The 23,795-nt window shown below is 37.0% G+C and overlaps 1 protein-coding gene across 1 annotated transcript in view; it reads right to left on the bottom strand.

Moving 5' to 3' along the window:
- The window catches only part of LOC118199009 (beta-hexosaminidase subunit beta-like), a 115,259-nt gene that overhangs the window by 50,110 nt on the left and 41,354 nt on the right, over positions 1-23,795 (bottom strand). The window contains exons 5-7 of the mRNA XM_085813645.1: positions 20,399-20,509; positions 12,707-12,808; positions 10,294-10,432 (exon numbers count right to left, since the gene is read on the bottom strand). Coding sequence (XP_085669771.1) covers positions 10,294-10,432; positions 12,707-12,808; positions 20,399-20,509 — 352 coding nt within the window. The remainder of the gene's footprint in view (positions 1-10,293; positions 10,433-12,706; positions 12,809-20,398; positions 20,510-23,795) is intronic.

The following is a 23,795-nucleotide window of genomic DNA, read 5'->3' as shown; positions in this document are numbered from 1 at the left end:
AACTTTTAAAATAACAGTTCACATTGTATATAAGGACATATTAACATGCCGTTAATTTTACGCATTTTAAAACATACATTAGTAGTACATTGTTAACTTCTATTCTTTTCCAAGCAAGTGCCAATTCTTCTACAGTGAAATACTACATTTCAAAAGTCTTTCAGATTAAAACTTCTTTCTTGCCAGAATCTTTTAAATAAAATTTTATACAATAATTTTTACAATTTTCTTAAGGTACCTTTCTCAAAGATTATCAATGCTTTTACAATATTCAAGTATTTACACATTCCTATTATACATTAATTTTAGTTTCACTCGCGAGTAATTGAAAAACAATATCAAAATAGGTAACAACTCATTTCTCGCCATTTTGGCGATAAAGGTAGGCCTCACATGAGGTAAAACTTCTTGAATTCTGCCACTTGCAGTAAAAATGAAAAATTAACTTAAGGTTTCAAAGTAACATAAAGTTTTACTTATCTTTGTGATATTCAGACATCCTTTTTTCTGCCCAGGCTTGGAAAGTGGCGAAGACTACAGTCTGGTTGATCTTCCGTCTTGTGCGTGTTCGCCCTTCAGTTCCTTCCTCCATGAGCTTTCTTTTCCTTCCAGTTCGGTCACCCTTGAAGACCTTCTTTTTAGCCTTTGCCTGTAGTCTCGGCCGTTTGATGGCAGCTGGTCTTGGCGGAACCGGGACAACTGTCTCTCGTTCTTGCCTGGATCTCGTTGCTGGCTGTTTAAATTTTTCTTGTTTCTTTGCCTCCGCAGCTGGTGTTCCTTCATCAATTCGTCGACAATTGCTGCGTAGACTCCGATGGGTAGATCTTCCGTTTTGGAGCCGGGTTATAGTTGCCGTCATTTCTCCTGGCTCTCTTTGCATTCGTCGTACTTCTCCCTTCTTCCTTCTGGGGGTGGTCGTGCTCTCTCTTTTGTGGTCGGTGGAACGGCTTCTTTTTCTTGTTACCTTCAGTTTTCCAACGGGGAGACTTTCTTTTCAATTGCTCCTGCCTCCTAATGGCTTGCCCTTGTGATTGTCGTTCTTAAACCTCTGGAGCTTGTGCCTGCCGTGCCGGATTCTGCAAAAGATCTCGAAATATTGGCATTTCATTACGATTATAAAATGGTTTTATCTGGTCAAAGTTTGCGGTGCATGTTTCACCATTCCTGGCTGTTAACACCACTACAGACTGAGTTATTTTTTCTATGACATATGGTCCTTCAAATCGTGGATAAAATTTGGCAGTTTTATCTTCTGGTGCTGAAGAAAGTGAGCGCTTAATTTTTAACACTTCATCTCCTACTTTATAAGTTACTCCCCGTCGTTTCATACCATAATAAAGCTTCTGTTTTCTCTGTGCTACTTCAGTGTTCTTTTTTGCTTCTTTAATTAATTTTTCTATATCGCCCATTTTAAATTCTGGGTCTCTTTGTTGAATATAAAATAATTTATCTAACGGCGTTATAATCTTTCTGCCTAAAAATAACTCAGCAGGACTTTTGCCCGTCGTATCATGTTTTGCCGTTCTAAGGGCGAAAGCAAATTCATTGAAATAGTTATCCCAGCTTTTATGAAAATTTTTAACATAACTACGGATAATTTTCACTATATTTCTATTGACCCGTTCCGCTATATTTGATTGCGGCCGATACGGGACCATTTTTAAATGACGTATGCCCAGTTTTTGGCACATGTCTTCAAATATATTACTTACAAATTGAGGACCATTATCCGATATAACTTTTAGGGGCGCCCCGTATTTTAAAATATATTTATTTAAAATAGAATCAGTAACTAATTTTGCGGAGGCTCGTTTTAAGGGAACAATTTCGGTCCACTTACTAAAATGCTCAACCATAACAAGGAGATAGCGACTTTTATTTAACTGACTTTTTGGGAAAGAGCCCAATAAATCGATGCCAATTATTTCATTTGGAAATTCGGATTTAATGCTATTTAGAAACCCGGCCGGGTGGAAATTAATATAATTAACTGCTTGACATGTTGGGCAGGACTGGACATACGCCCTTGTTAACTTTTCCAGCTCAGGAAAATAAAATGCTTCGCGTACGCGTTAGATGGTTTTTCGAATACCAGCATGAGAAGCTAAAGGGGAGTCGTGTAACTCCTGAAGTCTATTTAATCTAAGACTAGCTGGGATAACAGGTCGAAATTCGTTGTTGGAATTCGTAGTTTTTGTATAAAATAATAGACCATCTATTAGTTCGTAATGGGCCGCCCTATTTCTTATCGCCACAATATCTTATTGGCTCAAATTTTCAAGATCCTTTTAATACTCATAAATATTTTTAAATTCAGGATCCTTACCTAGTTCGGTTATTACAGTTTCACGGGAATGTATCGTATATGCTCTGAGCATTGCCACCTTTACAGTATTACCTTCTTCATCTATTTTATTCTGGATAGGGCATCTGCTACGATATTTTCCTTTCCGGGGGTATGCTTGATTACCAGATTATATTCTTGTAGCTTGAGTGCCCATCTTATTAACCTTGGGGATAAGTTTTTCCCTGAGTACAATCTAGTTACCGCCGCATGATCAGAGTTCACTGTTATTGGCGCCTTTCCAAAATAGAGTCGGAACTTTTGCACTGCTAACAGAACTGCAAGTGCCTCTCTCTGGGTCGCGGAATAGTTTCTTTGTGTTTGATTTAAAGTTCGGCTAAAAAATGCCACGGGCCGCTGATTTTGCGAAAGTACCGCTCCTACTGCATAATCCGAAGCATCCGCTGAAATTTCTAAATTCACATCCTTTTCAGGAAATTTCAACACAGAGGCTTGCGTTAATGCTTGTTTTAATTTTTCGAAAGCACTATTGGCTTCGGCCGTCCACGAGAATCTTGCCTTTTTCCTTTTTAATTTTAACAATGGTTCAGCAATAGCTGCAAAATCTTTTATAAAGGACCTATAATATGAACAAAGTCTTAGAAAAGAAGAGAGCTTCTTCGCCGTATTTGGCAGCGGATACTTTTGCACAGCGATTATTTTTGATTCGTCTGTCTCGATTCCTTTCTGTGATATTTTGTAACCTAAGTATTTTAATTCAGGGGCTGCAAATTTGAACTTTTCGACATTAACTTTTAGACCGGCCTCATTTAATAATGGAAACACCTGTCTTAAATCCTGTACATGTTGGTCCAGACTATTACTAGTAATAATGATATCGTCTAAATAGATAAATGTGGTCTTTCCAAGAACAGGCCTTAGCATAATGTCCATACATCGCTGAAATGTTGCCGATGCCTCTGAAAGGCCAAACGGCATACGCAAGAATGCATAAGTGCCAGACTTGGTTATAAAAGCAGTCTTAGGCACATCATCCGGTTTAACCCCTATTTGAAAATAACCAGTCGTTAAGTCTAACGTAGTCATATATTCGGTAGAAGTTATGTTCCTTAGAATTTCTTCAATAATTGGTAACGGATATACCGGATATTTAGTCATGGAGTTTAATTTACGATAGTCAATTGCAAAACGCCACCTTTTCGGATGTGTTACCGGATAGTCATTATTTTTCTTACATAACACAACCGGGCTAGCATAACTACTTGAGATGGGCGTTATGATCTTTTTACGTAACATATCTCGAATGTGCCACTCTATAATTTTTTCTTTATTCTTATCATATCGATATGGTTTGTGGCGAACTGGCAGTGAATCTCCGGTGTCGATACTATGGTTAGTAACTTGAGTAAATCCGGGAATATCACTAAATAACGAAGCAAATTGACTTACCACTTGTCGAATTTTTTGTTGCTCTTCCTTAGGCAGGTGGTCGAAGTTTAACGTCGGTGGTTCTGTTTTTTCTTCTCGAACTGGTTTCATCGTCAGCTTAAGGGACGCTTCGTTAAAATCCAGCGTTGCTTCCGCCTCTGAAAGAAAATCTATCCCTAAAATGACATGTGGTTGCAAATTTTTTACGATAAAAAACATGATCTTTACTTGCTCGTCCTTGATACGAATATATAAGGGTAATTCACCTATGCCCTTGCATCTTTCACCCTGCGCAGCTAACACTGTCGTATTATCCGAATTATATATGCGGTATCTACGGAAATACTTCCTAAAAAATCTTCTGCCACACAGGAACACTGCGCGCCTATATCCAGGAGTGCGGTGGCTGGGATGTTATTCACCAAAACTTCAATCTTTGGAAGAGTTAAATTTTTCACCATAACTGTATTTAACTTGAAGGAAGAGGGGTTTTCTTGCCCTTCGGATTTCCGCACCCTCTCGTCAGCAGAAATCCGTTTTAGTTTAAATTTTGTTTCTTCCTTTCCATGCCTTCCTTCTTTTTCCGCTGGCATTCAGACTTTTTTTCTGGTTTACTATTGAACTGTCGACGTTCACCGGTTGTTTTTGGATACTCGGGTTTCCTTGCCCACTGATTCGCTTTGCTGTCGTAGCCGTGTTCTTGACTTTGCTGTGGTCTTGGCGCACGAAATTGGATTCGTTGCTCATACTGTCGTCTTCTTTCAATGTCCGCCGTTCTTCTACTTTCAAACTGGATTGCTAGCTCAAATAACTTTTCCAGTGTAGTTGGATTTCTTAATTCAATAAAGTCTTGTACTTGGAGAAGTAACCTCGGCAAAATCACTTGGATTATCTCAGGATCCGGACGGTTTCCATACAAGAGTTTAAAGACGTGAATTTTTCTTAAAATAAAGGTGGAAAGATTTTCGATTCGTTGCTGATATATGCTGAAGAGTTCCGTTTCTAATCTTGCACGATCTCTTACGACAGGGAAGGCTTTTACTAAGGCAGTCTTAAAATTTTCGTAAGTATAGGTGGGACTTCCCGCATGACCCAAGAGGCTTCTGCCTATACATTTGAACCAATTAAGCGCTTGGCCCCTCAAAGCGCTGGTAGCTAAGGTGACTTTCTGGAACTCATGTACTGGATACAGCATGAAGTAGTCATCCAATTTTTCCAAAAAACTGGTTACCGGTGAGTTTTCATTAAATGTTGCTTCTGGTTTCATCGATGCGCGCATGGTCTGTACGATGTAACCAAATCCTTCCAGGGCGGCAGCTGGCATTTCTGGATTCTGAGCCGCTTCTGCAGGCAGCACAGGTTCTTCTTGAAACTCGGCCATGGTTATTCTTCTTCGTCGCGCGCCACTATCAGGACTGGTATTCCTCTTTACTTGCCTTGGAAACATGAACTGTCCTGACTCGAAACAGGGTGCTTACTAAAGCTATGTTCAATAAATTGTGAAGTAGACAATACACAAAGAAAGGGTATACGAAACCCTTTATTTTTCTATCTTTACAGAGCTTTCCGGAACTTCGGAATAGAGAGACCAACCACTTGTGGTCTGAACGTAAGAATATAAAAATATTAACTAAAATTCTAACTAAACTAACTTTGGATTAATAAAAAAGTGCCTAACTCCAAGATTGGCCGTTAATTAACAAAAAGCCGTATGTAGTACAGAGAGCTGCTAAAACTAAGATACGTTTAAAATTATCATCAAGAGGATTAAACCTCTGGCCTTGAAGGCAACCAACAACCGAGTAAAACTACTATGACAAGCGGCCTGCTTCTAATAACTCCTTCCTCTCTCTTGCTTGGCAAAAAGCCACAACTTAAGTACTTGGCGTTAGCTAGACAAATTTGCATAAATAAGTTAAAAGCTTTTAATTCTGGCCGGAAGTAGAAAATAAGAAGTGATAGTAAAGATTTAAAATAAAATAAACGTTAGTAAAACTTAGCATCCTTACAAACTGACCTATGAGATGCGGAGAAACGAAGAATACAGATTCTCAGTTGTCCTAGATTATCGGTGAGCCCGGTCTGTGCACACCTAGGTTTCGCCGTTTGATTTTAGGCAAGATTTCAAGGTAAATATTTAAAACTAATATAGAATAAGGAGATTAGCATACAGCCAAAAAAATAACATAGACATTTCGTTTCAAACAATTCCTTTTATACCTTAAAAATGTCTGGAAGTTTTCTTTGAAAAATGAGCGTCTTAAAAAAGTAAACATGGCTAAAATATATGAACTGGTTTGTGTTGAGCTGCCATCGACTATAAATAAAGAAGGTTGAGAGTAGCCTATAGTAACCTATAAATCCTTTTTCATTCAAATTTTCTGTGCGTACAGAAAGAAATTTTTAGGTGTGTCCAGACCGGACACACTATGCCGCAAAGGGTTAAAGACTGTCTTGATTATTTAGCATTTATAAGATATTTACTTTCATCTTCAAATATATTTCCGGGCGCATACATCACATAATAGCTCTCGTAAACTGATGCGAGATTGGTATTTTGTAAAAATCTTTGTAAACGAGAACATATTTCCTGCGGAGTTTTATTCTTACACCTTTACCTATTACTTTAAATGCAAGTAATGTTTCCGGTTGTCCGACTGGCAGATTCAACGAGAAGCAGAAGTAACATTAGAGGTACTAAATACATCATGCATGCCCTTGAGCTGTAAATATAGCATCTGCTCATCCCTTATAGCTAGGCAAATATTTCCCTTTCGGAGCCCATGGAGAGAATAGATTTGTTGTAGTTTACCTTTCTAAGGAGGACCTAATGTGCGCAATTGATTTGAATCCAGGATCCGGGATCTAGTTGGTTACTCCATATGCCAGATAAGGAAATCATTAACCTGTTGAGTCTGAAAGAGTCGCTAATTACTCATCAAAAGTGCAGATTATGAACAGATGCTGCTTAGGTGTGCAGCAGATGAGTTATCAGCTGTTGTATAACAGTCAGGCTTTCTTTAAAATTTATAGCTCTATGTGTTTGTTCCTTTGTTCGTTTAACATTGTTCTGATAACAATTAATATTGCTTCTTCCTCTGGTGTAGCGGACACATAATTATCAATATATACTACAATAAACCCTAGCCGAATGCGAGAGTTACGTGCTTAATACATTTCTGGTACCGCAAAATCGCTTTTCACAAAGTTTACTTTCTGCGAAAAAATCTGATGTGGACACCACATGAATGCCTTGTACGGCCTATTAAATTTTGATTCAAACTTATTTCTTCGAATTAGAATTATTTTAACTTAATTAACCGATCCCTCAAGGCAAGCTGAAAATGACATCAAAAACCGCAAATTTTCAAATTAAGTTATAATGTTGCGTGGCCCCAACTTGTCAGCAACAGTAGTAGTGACTGCTATGAACTGTAAACTACACAAACTCGTAAGAAGGGTTTAAATCCCTTTTTATTTCCCTTTAGAAATCACAGTTGCGCTCACTTGACGCTCACAAACTACGCCGACCCGGCGGTTAAACAAAATAGAAAAGTACAACTAAAAATAAATGACAGGATGAATAAATAACGAAATCACTATCTACGAGGCTCTATAATCGTAACTAACTTAACCGCGTTCTAAGATACAGCTGAGATTCAGCAAACTTACTGATTAAGAAGTTGAAAGATTCAACGAACTGCCGAAATAGGCACACAGGCCGAAACGCGCGGTTCTTAAATTTCTACCTAGTAAACTTCACGCTCGCGATTCAAGAAGCACACTTACAATCTCGTTTCCCTTCTACTTAACTCAATTTACTTCTGCTAAAATTTTGAATACTCTGCGCGTTCTACTACGATTTACATACTCTGGCATTGGCAATTCTAGGGGAAAGTAAAGGCTTGACAGGAAAGGTAGCTTAAACTTAAAATAAATGTTAGTTAAAATAAATATAAACCCTACATTTGCCGCTGCCAGAATTTGGAAAACTTGGAAGGAAGTCCTACAAACGACCTGTTGAAAGGTTTCTACAATTCTGAACTAACATTTAAGAGCCTCGTTTACATAAAAAAAATCTTATCTCACAAAAGAATAATAAAATTTCTGAGTATACTTAATTGAATCCAACCAGGACTTGTATAATCGGTAATTGTGAATTTTTTACCACGACCGTATTTAGGTATCTTCTTGAGGTTTTTTTTCGAAACTTCCGGGGTCTGGACCCTCGCTTTTACAGGCCCCTCTACTCGTTTAAAGCTTTCCTTTCAACTTCAGTCTTCTGGGTACGCGGACGGTTGTTTTCAAATTTCCTTTTTGGGCCTCGACCTTCGAACTTCGACGAGTTGGCTTGATAGCTCTTTCCCCCATAAGAGCGATTTGTGTTTCCGGTCTGTTGATTTGAGGATTGCCTTCGGAGACCTTGAGAATACGATGCCGCTCTAGATTTTTGCGCTATTCTGCGGTTTTGGAACTTGACCGCCAACTCGAAGAGTTCCTGCAAAGTGCTTGGATTTCGGATTTCTAAGTAATCTTGGACAGCAGATAGCAATCTTTGTAATATTATTTCAATAATCTCCGCGTCGGGTTTTTCCCATACAGCATGTCTGTCAGCTTAACTTTTCGCAGGATGAAGTCCGTCGAATCTTCTATATTACGTTGATAAAAACTATACAGTTCGGCTTCTAGCTTTGCTCGGTCTTTCACTATGGGGAAGGCCTTTAATAATGATATTTGAAATTTTCAAAGGTATATGTTTGGCCTCCGAATTACCCTAATAAAAATTTCCCTATACTCTTCCACCATAGTGAGGCCTGTCCTCTTAGTGCAGACGTGGGAATGGCAACTTTTTGTCTTTCAGGCACAGGGTATAACTGGAAGTGATTTTCGAGACCTTCTAAAATATCGCCACCGAATTTTTTCAGTCGAAATTGACGTTTGGCTTGATAGATGCTGTCATCGTTAGGACGAAATATCCAAATCCTTCTAACTGGTTCGCCATCTCTTGCTGTTGGAGTTGTACAGGAGCTTCCATCCAGTTTTCGGCCATCTCAGTTCGTAAGGTGTTCGGGCGCCAATATAATGTTGCGTGGCCCCCAACTTGTCAGCAACAGTAGTAGTGACTACTATGAAATGTATATTACACAAACTCGTAAGAAGGGTTTAAATCCCTTTTTATTTCCCTTTAGAAATCACAGTTGCGTTCACTTGACGCTCACAAACTACGCCGACCCGGCGGTTAAACAAAATAGAAAAGTAGAACTAAAAATAAATGACAGGATGAATAAATAACGAAATCACTATCTACGAGGCTCTATAATCGTAACTAACCTAACCGCGTTCTAAGGTACAGTTGAGATTCAGCAAACTTACTGATTAAGAAGTTGAAAGATTCAACGAACTGCCGAAATAGGCACACAGGCCGAAACGCGCGGTTCTTAAATTTCTACCTAGCAACCTTCACGCTCGCAATTCAAGAAGCACACCTACAATCTCGTTTCCCTTCTATTTAACTCAGTTTACTTCTGCTAAAAAATTTGAATACTCTGCGCGTTCTACTACGATTTACATACTCTGGCATTGGCAATTCTAGGGGAAACTAAAGGCTTGACAGGAAAGATAGCTTAAACTTAAAATAAATGTTAGTTAAAATAAATATAAACCCTACAAAGTATTTCGGTTAATTTTTGCCGTATGGAAGTCAAATTTCTTACAATTTTATTTTTCATAGAGAGTATAAAACTTCCCCGAATTTATGTATAGGAAACGGGAGACAGCATTAAAAATTAAATTTCGTTATATTTTAAAAATTATTATTATTTTATTTAAATTTGACACTGCGAAAACACGAATATTTTCGTCACTTAAAACACTTCTGTAATTGGAAGCATATGACTACAACAAATGATTGCAAAAATAAAGGCCGTTTAAGTACTTTTATAGGCCAAGTAAATGCATGATATTACAGAATAAATACATGATATATTAGTATACATGATGATTATTATTTTATTATAAGGGCACAGCCCCGATTCTCCTAGCACGCACAAGCAGGCCGTGTGATAAAAAAATGGGACTGGCCAGAAAAAAAAAAAAAAAAAAAAAAAAAAAAAAAAAAGCAAAAAAAGTCCAAATTTTAAGTTTCACTGCCGAATTCCAATTCTGTCTTCGTTCGTGTTTATAATTTTCATTATTGTCTCTGCAAAATCTTTCAAATTTGAATAGTTCCTTTTAAAATCTCCATTAAAATTCTTTCTATATTTCTATCTTGCATTCCGGGTAAGCGTACATTCATCGGCTAAGTGGCTTGCGTCCCCAAACTTATCGCATATTAAGCATTTATCATGCTTTTATATCATGTATACATGGTATAATGTATACATGATATAAAATTACTAGTACAAGACCAAATACATGATAATCGCTATAGATTAGCAGATTAAAAACTATTAAATAAAAAACGAAGCTGAAAACTTATCATGGAATTAATATTGTGGCATATATGATAATGATGTACATTTAATTACGAATACCCCTTTTACAAAGATATTGGTACTTACAAGGGAATGCTTTTCCTAAGGCCTGCGTATGTCCTGGCGTATCCAACTCGGGAATGACTCGAATTCCTCGATAACGTGCATACCGGATGATGTCTCGGATATTTTTATGCGTGTATACGTGCTTTGGACTGTACGCAGCCTGTAATTAAACAAGAAACCTCTTTAAAAATGATACATTTAAATCCCGGAAGCATGTCCTAAAAGGAATCAAAGAAGACAAAGTGTGAATAGAGAGCAGAATTTGATTTTTTTGGGGGGTTTAAATAAGGTTATTAACAGTACTTTGTGAAGTTTATCTACTTATTTTTAATTAATAATTCATTTTAAATTAGCAATTTCCTATTACTCTCTTTTCACCTACGCTTTATGTGCCAGAATGTAAATGAGAGAGTGAGAGTGAATTCAGATTAAGGTAGAATAAAGTGCTATTTAAGCAAGAGTTTAGGAAGTTAGTTTTTAGTTTTCACTTTGCATCCTATCCTCCGGACACACTCATGCATTTGCTATACCTGCCCTGCAGTATACTTATTAATTCAGGACAGCAGGTACACAGCTTACTTTCTGCAAGCTACACACGGCAATAGTGGAAAAAGGAAGTTAGTTTTAGAAAGTGTTTGAATCTTTTCAGTGTCTAAAATGGGCACTAAAAAGTGCCTATTTTAGGCCATGTTGTGCTGTGATTGTTAGCGGCGTTGAGTGTTCTAGTTCTTGTCTCACCAGTTTACTGCAAACCAGAGCTCTTCCTACGTGTTCAAGTACAATGTGAGCCGTTAGGCTAATCTACTACACCTTGAAATTATTAGTTCTTGCGTTATTCTGTTAGGCCAGAAGTGCTGGGTGTCCTGTAACCCAAGTTGAGTCATTTGTTAATTTTATGTTTGAGTAAAAGGGGCTTATACACCCTTCTTCTGATTTCTGCTTTGTTTCAGAAGAAGGGAAGATAATTCTTCAATAGTCCTTCTTCTATAGTCTTTTCTTCAATAGCTCTTTTCTAACATTGTATGTTTCCAAAGCGACATAGACTTCACTAAATAATATTTTTGTAATGAGATGACATTTTTTCTAATATTACGATATCACTGTTAGAGAGAACTGGAGACTCAGAGGTGATTCCTTCATCGGGAGATTTAATATACTGAACAAATCTTTTGGAAACACCTTCAAATCTTGAACAGGAGTAAGGAGCTTACTGAAACTATTCTCGTGTGTGCGTAGAAGATACGACAAAGATGACAAGCGTTAAATACCCATTATATTTCTCAGAGCATACAGCCGATCCCGCTCTTTGGGATACAAAAACCAGCACTTATGGTCTAAAACGTAAAAAATAAGAAGTAAAACTAACTTAACTAAATAAGAACTAAACTTAGATGCTTTACAAAGACTAGTAACGCGAAGATTGGCCTTTGAACTCCACGTATGTAGTGAGCAGAATGCAGGAAACTACAATACGTCTTCAAGTAACAGCGAGAACTAAGTTCTAGCCTGAAAGGCAGACAGGAACTGACTGTAAAGCACGCGCTTGGTAAGGCAGCGAGAAGCCTCTCTCTAACTCTCTCTCTCTCTTTTGGCTAAAAACTATATCTAAATACTCAACAGTTTGCAAGCTCATTTACATTGTAGGATTCCTCACAGTGTAATGCTGAGTTACTGTTGTAAGTGAAGACTCTTAAGAACTGATAAGCGAATAATCGCTTGAGTTCGTGTGACAGGAAACAACAAGATAGAAGGGTAAACTAGACCTTTATTATCCCAACTAAAGTTGAACAAAACTCCGTTTTGGAGTGTAAAGCCGACACTTGGGCTTTGAACTTAAGGGACTAAGAATAATACTAAACTAAAGAGGTATAGCCGAAGCTATCAAGATTCTAACAGAGTTGGCCCCTTAACGTTAATAGACTGCGAAGCTATCAAGGGTCTAAAGCACGGCCGAACGTAATAATAGCTTACGAGAGAGTAGGCTAAAAAGGCGGACGCGTGCAGCCAGACTACCTGGTATCTCTCTCTCTCTCTAAGGCCGAAAAACTTCGCGATTAAATACTGCTTTTCCTCATTATGTATTCAGACGTGATTCTAAAACTACGTTCTGGCCGGAAGTAGTAAGTTGAAGTTAAGAATTGGCAGGAAAGGAACTTAAAATTTAACTGTTAATAAAATTAACATAACCCTTACAGCCTAACCAAATCTGTTAGCGTTTATTCTGACCGAAAATGGAAAATAAGAGAGGATAGCTAAGTTTTAAAATAAAATAAAACGTTAGTGTAAAATTTAAAATCCTTTCAAGGACATGTAAAATGAAGTGGTTTAAATTAACGAAAACAATGTGGTCGATTATATTATAATGACAGCGAATGAATTTCAAAGTATAGCCAAAGCAATAACAAACTTAAAAAGCGGAAGATTCAATACTTACCAGTTCTGTCAGATTAGGATATATTTTGCTTTCTAAGGGGAAAGACTGGTCATCGATGATGTGCCAGTGGAACGTGTTGAATTTATTATACGCCATGGCATCCTGGAAAAAGAGAGAATTTTTAACTATTTACAAATGCTTCTGCAACAAAGTATACGCGCAAAAAATACATTAGAACAAACTCGATAATTTAGCATTCCGTAATGCTAAATATGAAAGATAAAAATGTGAAAATCGATATTTCCTTTGAAATCTGAAAGTCGAAATTTTTCGTGATTACAATACTTCTTTTACTTCGCATAGGAAAGTAAAATCCTTAATGCTGCAATAATTCTTACAACTGAAAATTTGCCGAGCCAAGTGGATGCATACATTGAAACAAAACTGTGGATAGAGATTTAATAATATAATATAATTTTAAAATTGGAAGATTAAGTAAGTTAGACATTACGAGCGTCAAAGCCAAATGTGTCGAACGAAAAACGTGAAAAGGCAAAGAAGTGATAACAACTGGCTTTCCAATAAATACCATGTTCTTATAACTGGCTATTTTTCTCCTAACACATGTAGAAATTACTTGAATTTATAATTTTTTATATCCATATCAGTATTTATTTTAAGCAGTGAAATTTAATTGGTTCATAAAAGTGCCAGTATATATGAATTTATGCTTCATATCTCTGCACAAACGTTGTCTTCTGTATTATTAAATACTAAAGAACATGTTTGTATTTATATTTGTATGCTCCTCGCATTATAAAATGTCTGATGTGGACATCACATGACTGTCTTGTACGTCCTATTAAATTATACACATTTTTTGCTGCATTTCATTTAGAATTATTTCCTCGAATTTCATTAGAGATATATACTGGTGTGCAAAAATTAAGGACGAAGTCGAAAAATTAGCATATCAGCTGAACGAAGAGGCAGAGCGAACAGAAAGACCAATCAGGAGATTAAGTAAGGTGACGTACGGTAGCACATGCGCAGATGTGCAGGTAGACGTAATGGGGGAGTTTCTGAGTAGTATAAAGCAGTAGAGTCTGAGTAGTCTGTGTAAGATCAGTATTTCTGGCAAAGAGTTTGCACGCCGTATAGCAGTTAAAATCACACCGAGTTTCTGCCTCAGCGAGAAATGGCGAATAATCAATCTGTTAGACGACATCTGGGTGCTTTTACCCGAAGTCGAATCATTGGGAAGGTGGAGGAAGGCCGCAGTGTGACAAGTGTGGCTGCAGAGTTCGGAATTGCTCACAGCATCGTTTCACGACTTTGGAGACAATTTAAAATTACAGGAACAGCTATCCGGGGGTTTAGTAGTGGTCGTCCACGTGGAACCACACCCGCAGATGACCGGTATATTGCCTTACAGGCCAGAAGAAACAGGCGGCAGACAGCGGAAGAAATCGCTAGACACACGACACAGGCGACTGGACGACCGATATCGCGTTTTACCGTGACCAGAAGACTGCACGGTGGTGGTCTGTTTGCACGACGCCCTGTACGGTGTGTACCTCTAACGCCTGCCCATCAAAGAAGGCGTTCTCTGTGGTGCCGGGAACACCGGAATTGGAGAGACAATGAATGGGGATGAGAACTCTTTACAGATGAAAACAGATTCAGTCTGAGTAGCGATTCTCATCGCATACTCATCTGGAGAGAGCGGGGAAGCCGCAATCATCCTTCGAACATCATTGAAAGGGACAGGTATGGAGGTGGCGGTGTTCTCGTTTGGGGAGGCATCATGCTTGGTAGTCGTACAGACCTTCACATCTTCGACGCAGGTTCAGTCAACGGGACCCGTTATCGTAATGAGATTCTTCTTCCATATGTGCGTCTTTTTAGAGGCGCTATGGGTCCGCAGCTCCTTTTTATGGACGACAATGCACCATGTCATCGCACAGTAGCTGCCGAACAGTTCTTGCTGGCCAGTCCATACGGGTGATATCATCCAAATGAAGGCATTCGCTTACGATGTTTGCACGGTGAGGACGGGCTTTGTCATCTATAAACACAAATTGTGCGCCCATGGCGCCCCGAAACAAACGTACATGTTGTTCCAGAATGACGTCCCGATAGATTTGGCTTGTCATGGTTCCAATTTGAACATGCAGTCAGTTCTGGAACCCAGAATAATTCCACTCCAAACGAGCACTCCCGGCACCGTAACGGTGTCGTTCAATAATGTTTCTTGTTGGTAACGGGTACCTGGAGCTCTTCATATGAACGTCCGGCGAGAATCAGACTGCAAGCTAAACCTGGAGTCGTCGGAAAACATCACACAAGCCCACTGTTGCGGTGTCCACAATGCATGCTCTCTACTCCAGGCTAACCGCAGGCGACAGTGAGTTGCAGTAAGTGGAACGCATCTGACAGGTCTGCGAGCATATAAACCAATCTGCCCTAAGCATCTGTACACGGTCTGCCTTGAAATTGTCGTACCAGTGGCTGAAAAGAGCTGACGAGACAGGTTTGAGGCTGTGCTCCGCCTGTTTCTTTTGGCAGTAACTGCCAAATACGGGTCTTCATTCGGCGTTGTAACTCTGGGGCGACCTGTGCTGTAACGTCTACTCACATTACCATCATCTTGGAATCGTTGACAAAGCCTGGAGATGACACTCTGGGCAATTCCAAGTTCGTCTGATACTTCCAGTTGGGTACGCCCACATTCCAGACGGCCGATAACTCTACCACGTAAAAAATTATCCAAATGCGTCCTTTGTGTCATAACTATTCGGTTATTGCACTAAAATGCTTATAAAGCGCCTGCGAACAATTTTACTTCTTTGCCTGTATTCCTTATATATCACTCTCTTACACTCTCGTCATTGTGACGTACCATCGGTGTCATCTGATTGCTTCCTGAAATTTGCATATGATTCTTGAAGATGTGTGTAGTGATTTTAAAGGTGATATATTTATTTTAGAGTTCGATTTCCGTGTGACTCAATTATCCTTAATTTATGGACATGAGTGTATTTAAAATAGTGCAAAGCACACGATGTCTAACTGTCTGAAGGGGAAGATATCTTCACGGGGGACTTTGTAATGGGAATAAGCTTACATTTACGTTATTAAACATGCGGAAGACCACGAATGCACTTCACAGCCAGCCTATTGGTCGAAATTTCAAACCTGATTGAATTACCAGTGTTCAGTTGTTTAATCCTCTTTGCCAATGCTTGGCAGCATAATATTGCCAGTCTTATTTTATAATTAGATTTCACTAACAATTAACAAGAATGGTAACGTTCTCAAAATCTTCAGTTTACTCGATAATATTACCACAAAGAACTTTTCTTTTTTTTTTTAATTTGAATTGTAAAGTCTATTAAAATAATATTATAGCAGAAGCAAATAACACCTTATCTGTCTTATTTGCTTTATAAAGGCGTCGAAAACTTCTGTTGTAATTAAAATTATGTGTTTTCTTAGAATTCTGTTTATAACAGTGAGGTTTGACAACTGAACATCAGAATCTCACAGTGTTCCGAATATAATAATTAAAAAATACAGGTTAATAAATGAAAAGGCCAGAGATAGGTTACAATAAATCACAATTAATTAGCTAAAGCTGTTTTTAAAGTGAAAAATATAAATCTCTCTTAAACAGGAAGAAAATCATGTCAACGCAAAATTTAAATATAAGCAAAGAGCTACCTTATTTTGGTGTCGATTTTCAATATAACTGAATAAAGAATTAGCTATGGGTAATGCTCTCAGTTCTAGTACTTGTTGGATCCAACAGCTGCCAAGCGGTTAAGTCACTGAGCGCTAGTAATTTGACCTAGGTTGGATTCCAGGCCAACGGGCTGGCTGCATGGGCCTTTTCGTGGTTTTTATCATGTGTTAACGTAGATATGAACCAGTTTGTCTTAGAAAATTCTCCATGAAGGCATCTGTTCTCTTCGGGGACAAAGAGTCATATATGTTCTGCTTAGCACATACAATAAGCTGTCATTTCTAAGATAATGGGCAGATATAAGATTGGAAGAAGATTTCTTGAAATCAGACATCTTGCTGTTAGAAATAACATTAATAACTTTCCTGACATTCCGTTTCATCCTTCTGTCATCTATCAGCAGCAAAATTTTACAGATTTTCCATAAGTTAATTTTCTCAAATATCATTAAAATCATGTTGTTCTTTAAAGATTCGAATTCTGACTTTAATTCTTTGAGAATTTATAGGGTGTCGTGTCAGTGTCATATGCCATGTAATATCCAAAGTAATAGAACGTTTAAAGTTTGATTCGAGGACCACGAATCTTTTATGTGATATGAAGAAATAAACGAATCTTAGATAGTTAATCATTGCTGGGCAAGTATCTTAATTTTGACATCTGGTTCTGCGAAAATTAATTATAAAAACTTTTACAGATGGTGAATTAGAGCTCCTTGAAACTTTTCACAGTTATAAAAATTTATCTTCTTCATTTAATAGCACTAATTCCAATCTAAATCTTCTTCGTAACTTCAGAATTCTATAACCTTAATTTCATTTTATTATTATTTTTCTCGGCATATGGCTCTAAGTTCGTGTTTTCTTTCCTTCGTCCATTGCTTTCGATATAAATATCTTCGTTGCTCCTCCTATTCGACAGAATTTCGTTTTTACTCCTAATGAAGAGGCATTTTCCTGATAAATTTCGAAATAGACAGAGTTTAGGTTTTTTTTTTTTCCAAGATGTCTAGGGTTCGAGTCCCTCGCCGGGACTCGAACCCTAGACCTCTCGAACACGCGTCGAGTATGCTTCAAATTACACAACGAAGGCATGCGGAAAGGAGGGAGAAACTACCTTATAAATTCAAAACCTTCACCAAAATAAGGTTTGTTTTGGCTAATTTTAAATAATTTTTATTTAATTATTTATATTTCACAGTAATTTAATTTCAGCTATTAGATCATTCCGCATCTTCTACGAGTTGAAAAATTTAATATTTTTGGTAAAATTATCGTTCCTATGTGTGATCTTTCACAATCGATATAGCAAGCTTATCTCTCTAATTTGTAACACAGTGAAAAATACAATTATACATTAAAAGAAAACTTGGGATAAATTCGAATGAAAGTCAGATAATGTCCAGTAGTAAGTGGCCTGATATTTTTCGCTCTTCCCGATAAGTTATTTTAAGAATTTTCTAAAACAGGTTTAAGAATTCTTTTTAAAAATTTAAAAGTATACGGGAACAAATGCATAATACAGATTGTCTTTGGAAGATTGTATTTGAGCTACACTTGGTTTTGAGTCCTAACAGTGTAGAGACATTAGGTATTTCGAAGAAGGATGCATGGAAAATGAGCAATACCCTCGCAGGTGCTCGAACCACGAACCTCTCGAATACGCGCCGAGTGTGCTGCCCAATACACCACAAAGGCATGTTAAGAAGGTGGGAGAAATACCTTATATACATTCCCTTTTAAAGGGCAATTGGGGATTAGAGGACCCAGTCGCCAAATCCTGGTGGTGGAGTATCATCATTCCCCAACTTTTTTAGTTCGGGCGCCACTGTAGAGACATTAGGTTATGTCGAAGCAGGATATATGATAAATGAGCAATGCCCTCGCTGGACTTGAACCACGGACTTTTCGCATATGCGCTGAGCGTGCTGACCACTACACCAAAAAGGCATGCTAAGGAGGCCGGAGATAAGTAGCGAGATATCGCTATGTCTCATATTCTCAAATAGTAAGACAAAGATTTGAAAAAATCTAAACAATCTTTTTATAAACTGAAATGTTAACATAATTGGTACGACATGGGCTACGAATAAACTACTATTTCTGGGAATGTAAATTAATCAATAAAAGTACTTCGATTTTAACGTTAATAAAAGTAGTCTAAGACTAAGGCAATAAAGTAAACTACAAAATGGCTCAACTAACATTGCCGGCGTGTAAGCTTATAAACAATCGATTGGGAGAGAATGCAAATTCGAGATAATTACATTCAGATGGAAATGGCAAGACCTAACTAGTTACACGAGTGAAGTAAGTTCTCTCTCTATCTAAGATCCAAATCTCTCAGTTTAAATACACTTAAAACTAATTTGCATTCATTCTGATGAGGAATACGGAATAAAGAAGTAAAGATCAAAATTGATCAAAATTGTAATAATTGTTTAATTAACATAAGAATCATACATATTTTCTTTTCTTTTCAGCCCAAAGTGGCGTTAGCCCAGAAGGGCTATTAGTCTCGAAACAGCATTTTACGTCTAATCACTATAAACGGCAGCATCATTTTTAAGATTGTTGCCACCAAGTATTATACTTTAAGAAATTAAATAACGAAGAATCTGCATGAACGTATGTCTATTTCTCCCACTGTGAAAAAACAACGATACCTAAAAAAGAGCCACCAAATTTTGAATGCCATAGTACTCCACCCGACGACGGGCACCTGGAAGCCTAAATCTTAAATTTGGAATTTGCTTTATTTCATATTTTTAAACTTTAAAGAATTTTTGATTAAGAAATTCAACGATTTCAATGCAAGCAGTAGCAACACACTGTGCGGAATAAAATAATTTTATCTCCAGGCGCGGAGACTGTCTATCGGAAATTCTAAAGATATGCTTTTTTTAAACATTTTTAGCCCAAAGGGGCGTTAGTTCAAACGTCCTTGAAACGTGTATATGGTAGTAAATGAAAAAAAGCCCCTTTGGGTGTAATATAAAATCTGAAAGCTTTCAAATTTTTTTAAAAATTTCTAACTTTATTCTGCAAACTATTTAAAACTGCGTGACGCCATTACCACTAAGAAGTGAAATGACATTCCTACTGAGAAATTCTTTATGATCAGAAAAAGTCTCGCGCGAAACAAGGAAGAGAAATGTGTGAAATTTGGTGTTTTCAAGGGCAGTGGAAAACACATCAGTTTAATAAAGGAAGTTCTGAGTGTGCAGCTTTAAGTATTATAAAGGTTGGAATACAAAGATCATTAAAAAGTCTCCCTTGGTGTTCTCGTATCTATTTTCAAGGACAAAGAGGCATATACGTTGTGCTTAGCACATAGAATAAGCTGTTAGCTATAAGATAATGGGCAATTTAAGATTCATGCTCAGATGCAACAGTTTCTAGACATTTGAATAGCAATTTAAATGTATCCACTAACATTAACACATGAGCAAATTCAAGTTTGAATGACACAATTGGAGATTCATGTCTAAAAAGATTAATCTCTAGATGTTTGAATTTTAACTCAAATGTCAAGTTTACGAAATTAAAAAGAAGTTTAACATCCTCCTGATATTAGGGCATGAGCAGGTTTTCTTTTGGTAAAAAAAACTATATTTTCGCATCTTCATAAATTTCTATTTTTTGATGACAAAAATTTGATCTGATCATTTCAAATGGGTCTCAAGCTTATTGAAATGAAGACCGTGCAAGCACAGAGAATAGCCAAACAGCGGGCGGTATAATAATACTTTCGTTTCGATACTGTTGTCAATTTTGTTTTCTCAAGATTAAGTGAAATAATATACAGTAATACTTCTGTATACGCCCGCTCTGATATACGTCTAACTTGATATACGTCCTGGACACGGACGTTTTTGTTTGGTAATATTTATTTAGTTATAGAAATTAATAAAAATTAATAAAAATCAATCGTTTTCATTTTAAAAACAGCTCAGAAGAGAACCAATTAAAATAACATACCAAGTAACTTTGACTAATTATACTTACCAAATTCTTTTTCAAGGTTTTGATTGGTTGAAAATGTCTAGCGGTATCTATAAGCATTCCTCTATATTTGTATCTGGGTTCATCTTCTATTTTTGAGGAATTGATCAAAAGCTGGTTAAAGAGAAAGAGAACAACATATTAATGTTTGTAAAATTTAAAACATTTAGGTTTTTTGAGCAAAAGGCAAATTCCTTTACATATAAGATAACTTCAAATATCTCAGAAAATTTACACACACTGAACTGAACTGGTGGTAAATTGTGCAATATTATTTAAGCACATTCATATGTATTATGTCAATATTTAAAAATATTTTGCTAAAAATGAATGGCATCACATATTTTAAATTTCCAGCTTTCATTTCGGATATACACACAATTTCAATTTATTCGTAACATTTATTACCTGTACATATATGTTTAGATATTAAAAAGTATGTAATTTCACGTACTGTACGTACATAAATATATACGTACAGGCAGCCTCATTTTACAAAGATATTGGATTCTATAATGTAAACAAGGATACGTTCTACATATCCAAAGCTATATCAGCAATTATTAGTTAAATAAAAGAATATAAATGTTTTACAATTGAACTTAAAATACCGTACTTCTTCACATATTTCCCTCTCCCTAGCATTTCCGCGCTAGGTTCTGAAAATTTACAAAATATTTCTCAAAGCTTTCCCCTTCTCTATTATATATAGTTTTTTCCTGCAAGGGCTAGTTTATTGGTAAATTGTATTCTCTTGATTATTTTTATTTTCATTGAGTATACTCAGTTTGCATTTGCACTTTTTGTATTGGCATTTCATTCATTTCATTTTTCCTTGCATCTATTTGTGTTTTGTGCAGATTCATAGTTAAGCTACTCAGATGTGGCCCGTGTTCACACACTTGAGAAGTTTTATAAACATGTGATTTCACCTTACTTCTGTTACTTACGTTCCAGCTCATTGTAGTCTTAATTACTGCTGATGTGGACGAGCTCTTTAAATCCGGGCATTTTGTGCGGTCCTTCTCCATCGTTTCTCTAATCTCCCTCTTCCAAACTGCGGTCAGTTCTCATTAACGTGAGGTTTCCCTGGGTCTTTACAATGTAAGTAAGCAGCACATGTCATTTTCGTCAGATATTGTAATTTTAATATTACTATGAAGTCCTAATGGAATATAGTTTTCTTTAAAAAAAATTTTGTGATAGTCACCAATAGTTTATACATAACTATTTGCCATTTGGTATGTTCTTACTTTAACTGCGTTCTTGGGAAATTATACTGTTCGCATAAGTTTCTCTTCTTCTTTTTGGAAAATTGGTTATAAAAGGGGGAAATACTCGAGGAAATTTGGTAACTGTTTTCATACTATTGTAAGGATCTTAAGTTTTACTAACGTTTATTTTATTTTAAATCTTTACTATCACTTCTTATTTTCTACTTCCGGCCAGAATTATAAGCGTGAAGGTTTTTATGCAAAGTTTGTCTGGCGAACGCCAAGTACTTAAGTGTGGCCTTTTTGCCAAGAGAGAGAGAGGAAGCAGTGAGTTCGAAGCAGGCCGCTTACCTTAGAAGTTACGCAGTTGCTATTTGCCTTCCAGGCCAGAGGTTTTAATCCTCTTGATAAATTAAACGTATTGTAGTGTTCACAGTCTCTGTGCTACATACGCTTCCTGTTATTATAAGGCCAATCTTCCACGTGTATTATTCTAAAGTTAAATTAGAGTTTAGTTTTATTTTTATACTTTTTTACGTTAGACCCCGAGTGGAGGGTCAGTGTATTCCGAAGTACGGAAGTTATTGTATATAGAGAAAAATAAAGGGTTTTGTATACCCTTCGTCTGTATCCTGTCTACTTACCACAATTAGTGAACATAGCTTTAGTAAGCTCTCCGTTCCGAGTCAGGTCCTTGTATGTTCCAGAAGAAGGTTAGAAGGAGCATTGAACCTGATACTATGTATTAAAATAATAATAATTATTATTTATAACCGTGCTCGAAGACAAACTACAGTTTATATAATTTTAACTGCAAAAGTGCTTTCGACAGCGAGGCTCTATTTGACTTCAGTGGCAGAAAAAATGGTTTGACTAAAGCTCGTCCTTTAATGAGCAGCCATGTTTAGGGTTATATGGTGATAAAGGAAAGGCTGGTGCATCATTGGATTACAAAGACGTATGCAAGTATTGTCTGCCATCTGAAATAGGATGCTTTAGCGTTCTTTTTTACACCTTTCGTTAAGAATTCTGCGTCATTTAAACATACAAGGTCATTTCATTCCTCATCCATCTCATCACTTCGTTCGTCTAAGACAACACAAGCTAAGTTGAAGCAAGTTGACCAGATAGATGGACAGAGTGCGAATGAATTCGGACAAAGCGATTTTTTTCACAAAATTGTAAGCTGTTTACCAGCTGGCGTCAGCAGGTCCCTCAAAGCAGTTTTATCTGCCTTAATGGCATTTTGATGTTTTCTTTTGATTGCATGGAACTGGCTTAGACAATAAATTTGGATTAATGCTAGATTTTTGATCCTGTTTCTACCAGAAGAGGGAGTTAGCTTTGTATACTTTTCAATGTTTTGGTTTCGCTTTAGTGTAATAAAAATGGATGTAACGCCTAAAGAAATATCAGAAGTTATCGTACTTTAATAAATTACATATCCATGGAAAAAACTTCCAAAGACTGATTGATTTTGGCTCCGAAACGGCGTTATTAATACAACACAATTAGCGAAGATCTTAAAAGAGATCTGTTATCTGTTGTTGATATTGAACCTTCAAACGTGCAGCGTAATCTTCTCAGTACTGGTCGGAAGGTGAAGAAGACGATTAAAAAACACGTCAGATAAAGCAAAGAGATTATTGTGGGCCTAAAATATACAAATCTTGGACCACAAATGACTAGAGAAAGGTATTTTTGGCGATGATACTCGTTTATTCGTTCATGGTTACATTATCTAACATTGTTAGACGTGTAACCATGAACATTGTTTTACGACGCAAGGGTGAATCAATAAAACTCAACATATTAGATGAACCGTAAAATACACTCAGAAACAAATGTTTGTGGATTTTTTCACTGCAGATTACACTGAAACTCTAGTTCTTGTTGATAGAATGATGAAATCATCGAAGCATATAGAAATTTCAAAACGTACAATTGTGCCATTCTTGAAAACCTTTGCAGGGACATATCAACATGACTCGGCTTTATGTCACAATTCCCACTATGTCAGAAAGCCCATGTTGGAAAATAAAATTATTTTGCTGGACTGGCCTGGAAATTCGCATCACTCAAATCGGATCGAAGATTTGTGGCCCATTCTCACGGAATATCTTAACAAAATGGATTGTACGACAAAAGAACGGGAAAAAAAATTGCACAAACTAGTAAGCGCATTT

Source organism: Stegodyphus dumicola, chromosome 3 (assembly GCF_044657685.1).
Source record: "Stegodyphus dumicola isolate Sdum_Otavi_A_Nest chromosome 3, ASM4465768v1".
NCBI lineage: Eukaryota > Metazoa > Arthropoda > Arachnida > Araneae > Eresidae > Stegodyphus > Stegodyphus dumicola.
Note: the sequence above shows the minus strand (reverse complement) of the source record. Positions and strands in the feature narration are given on the sequence as shown.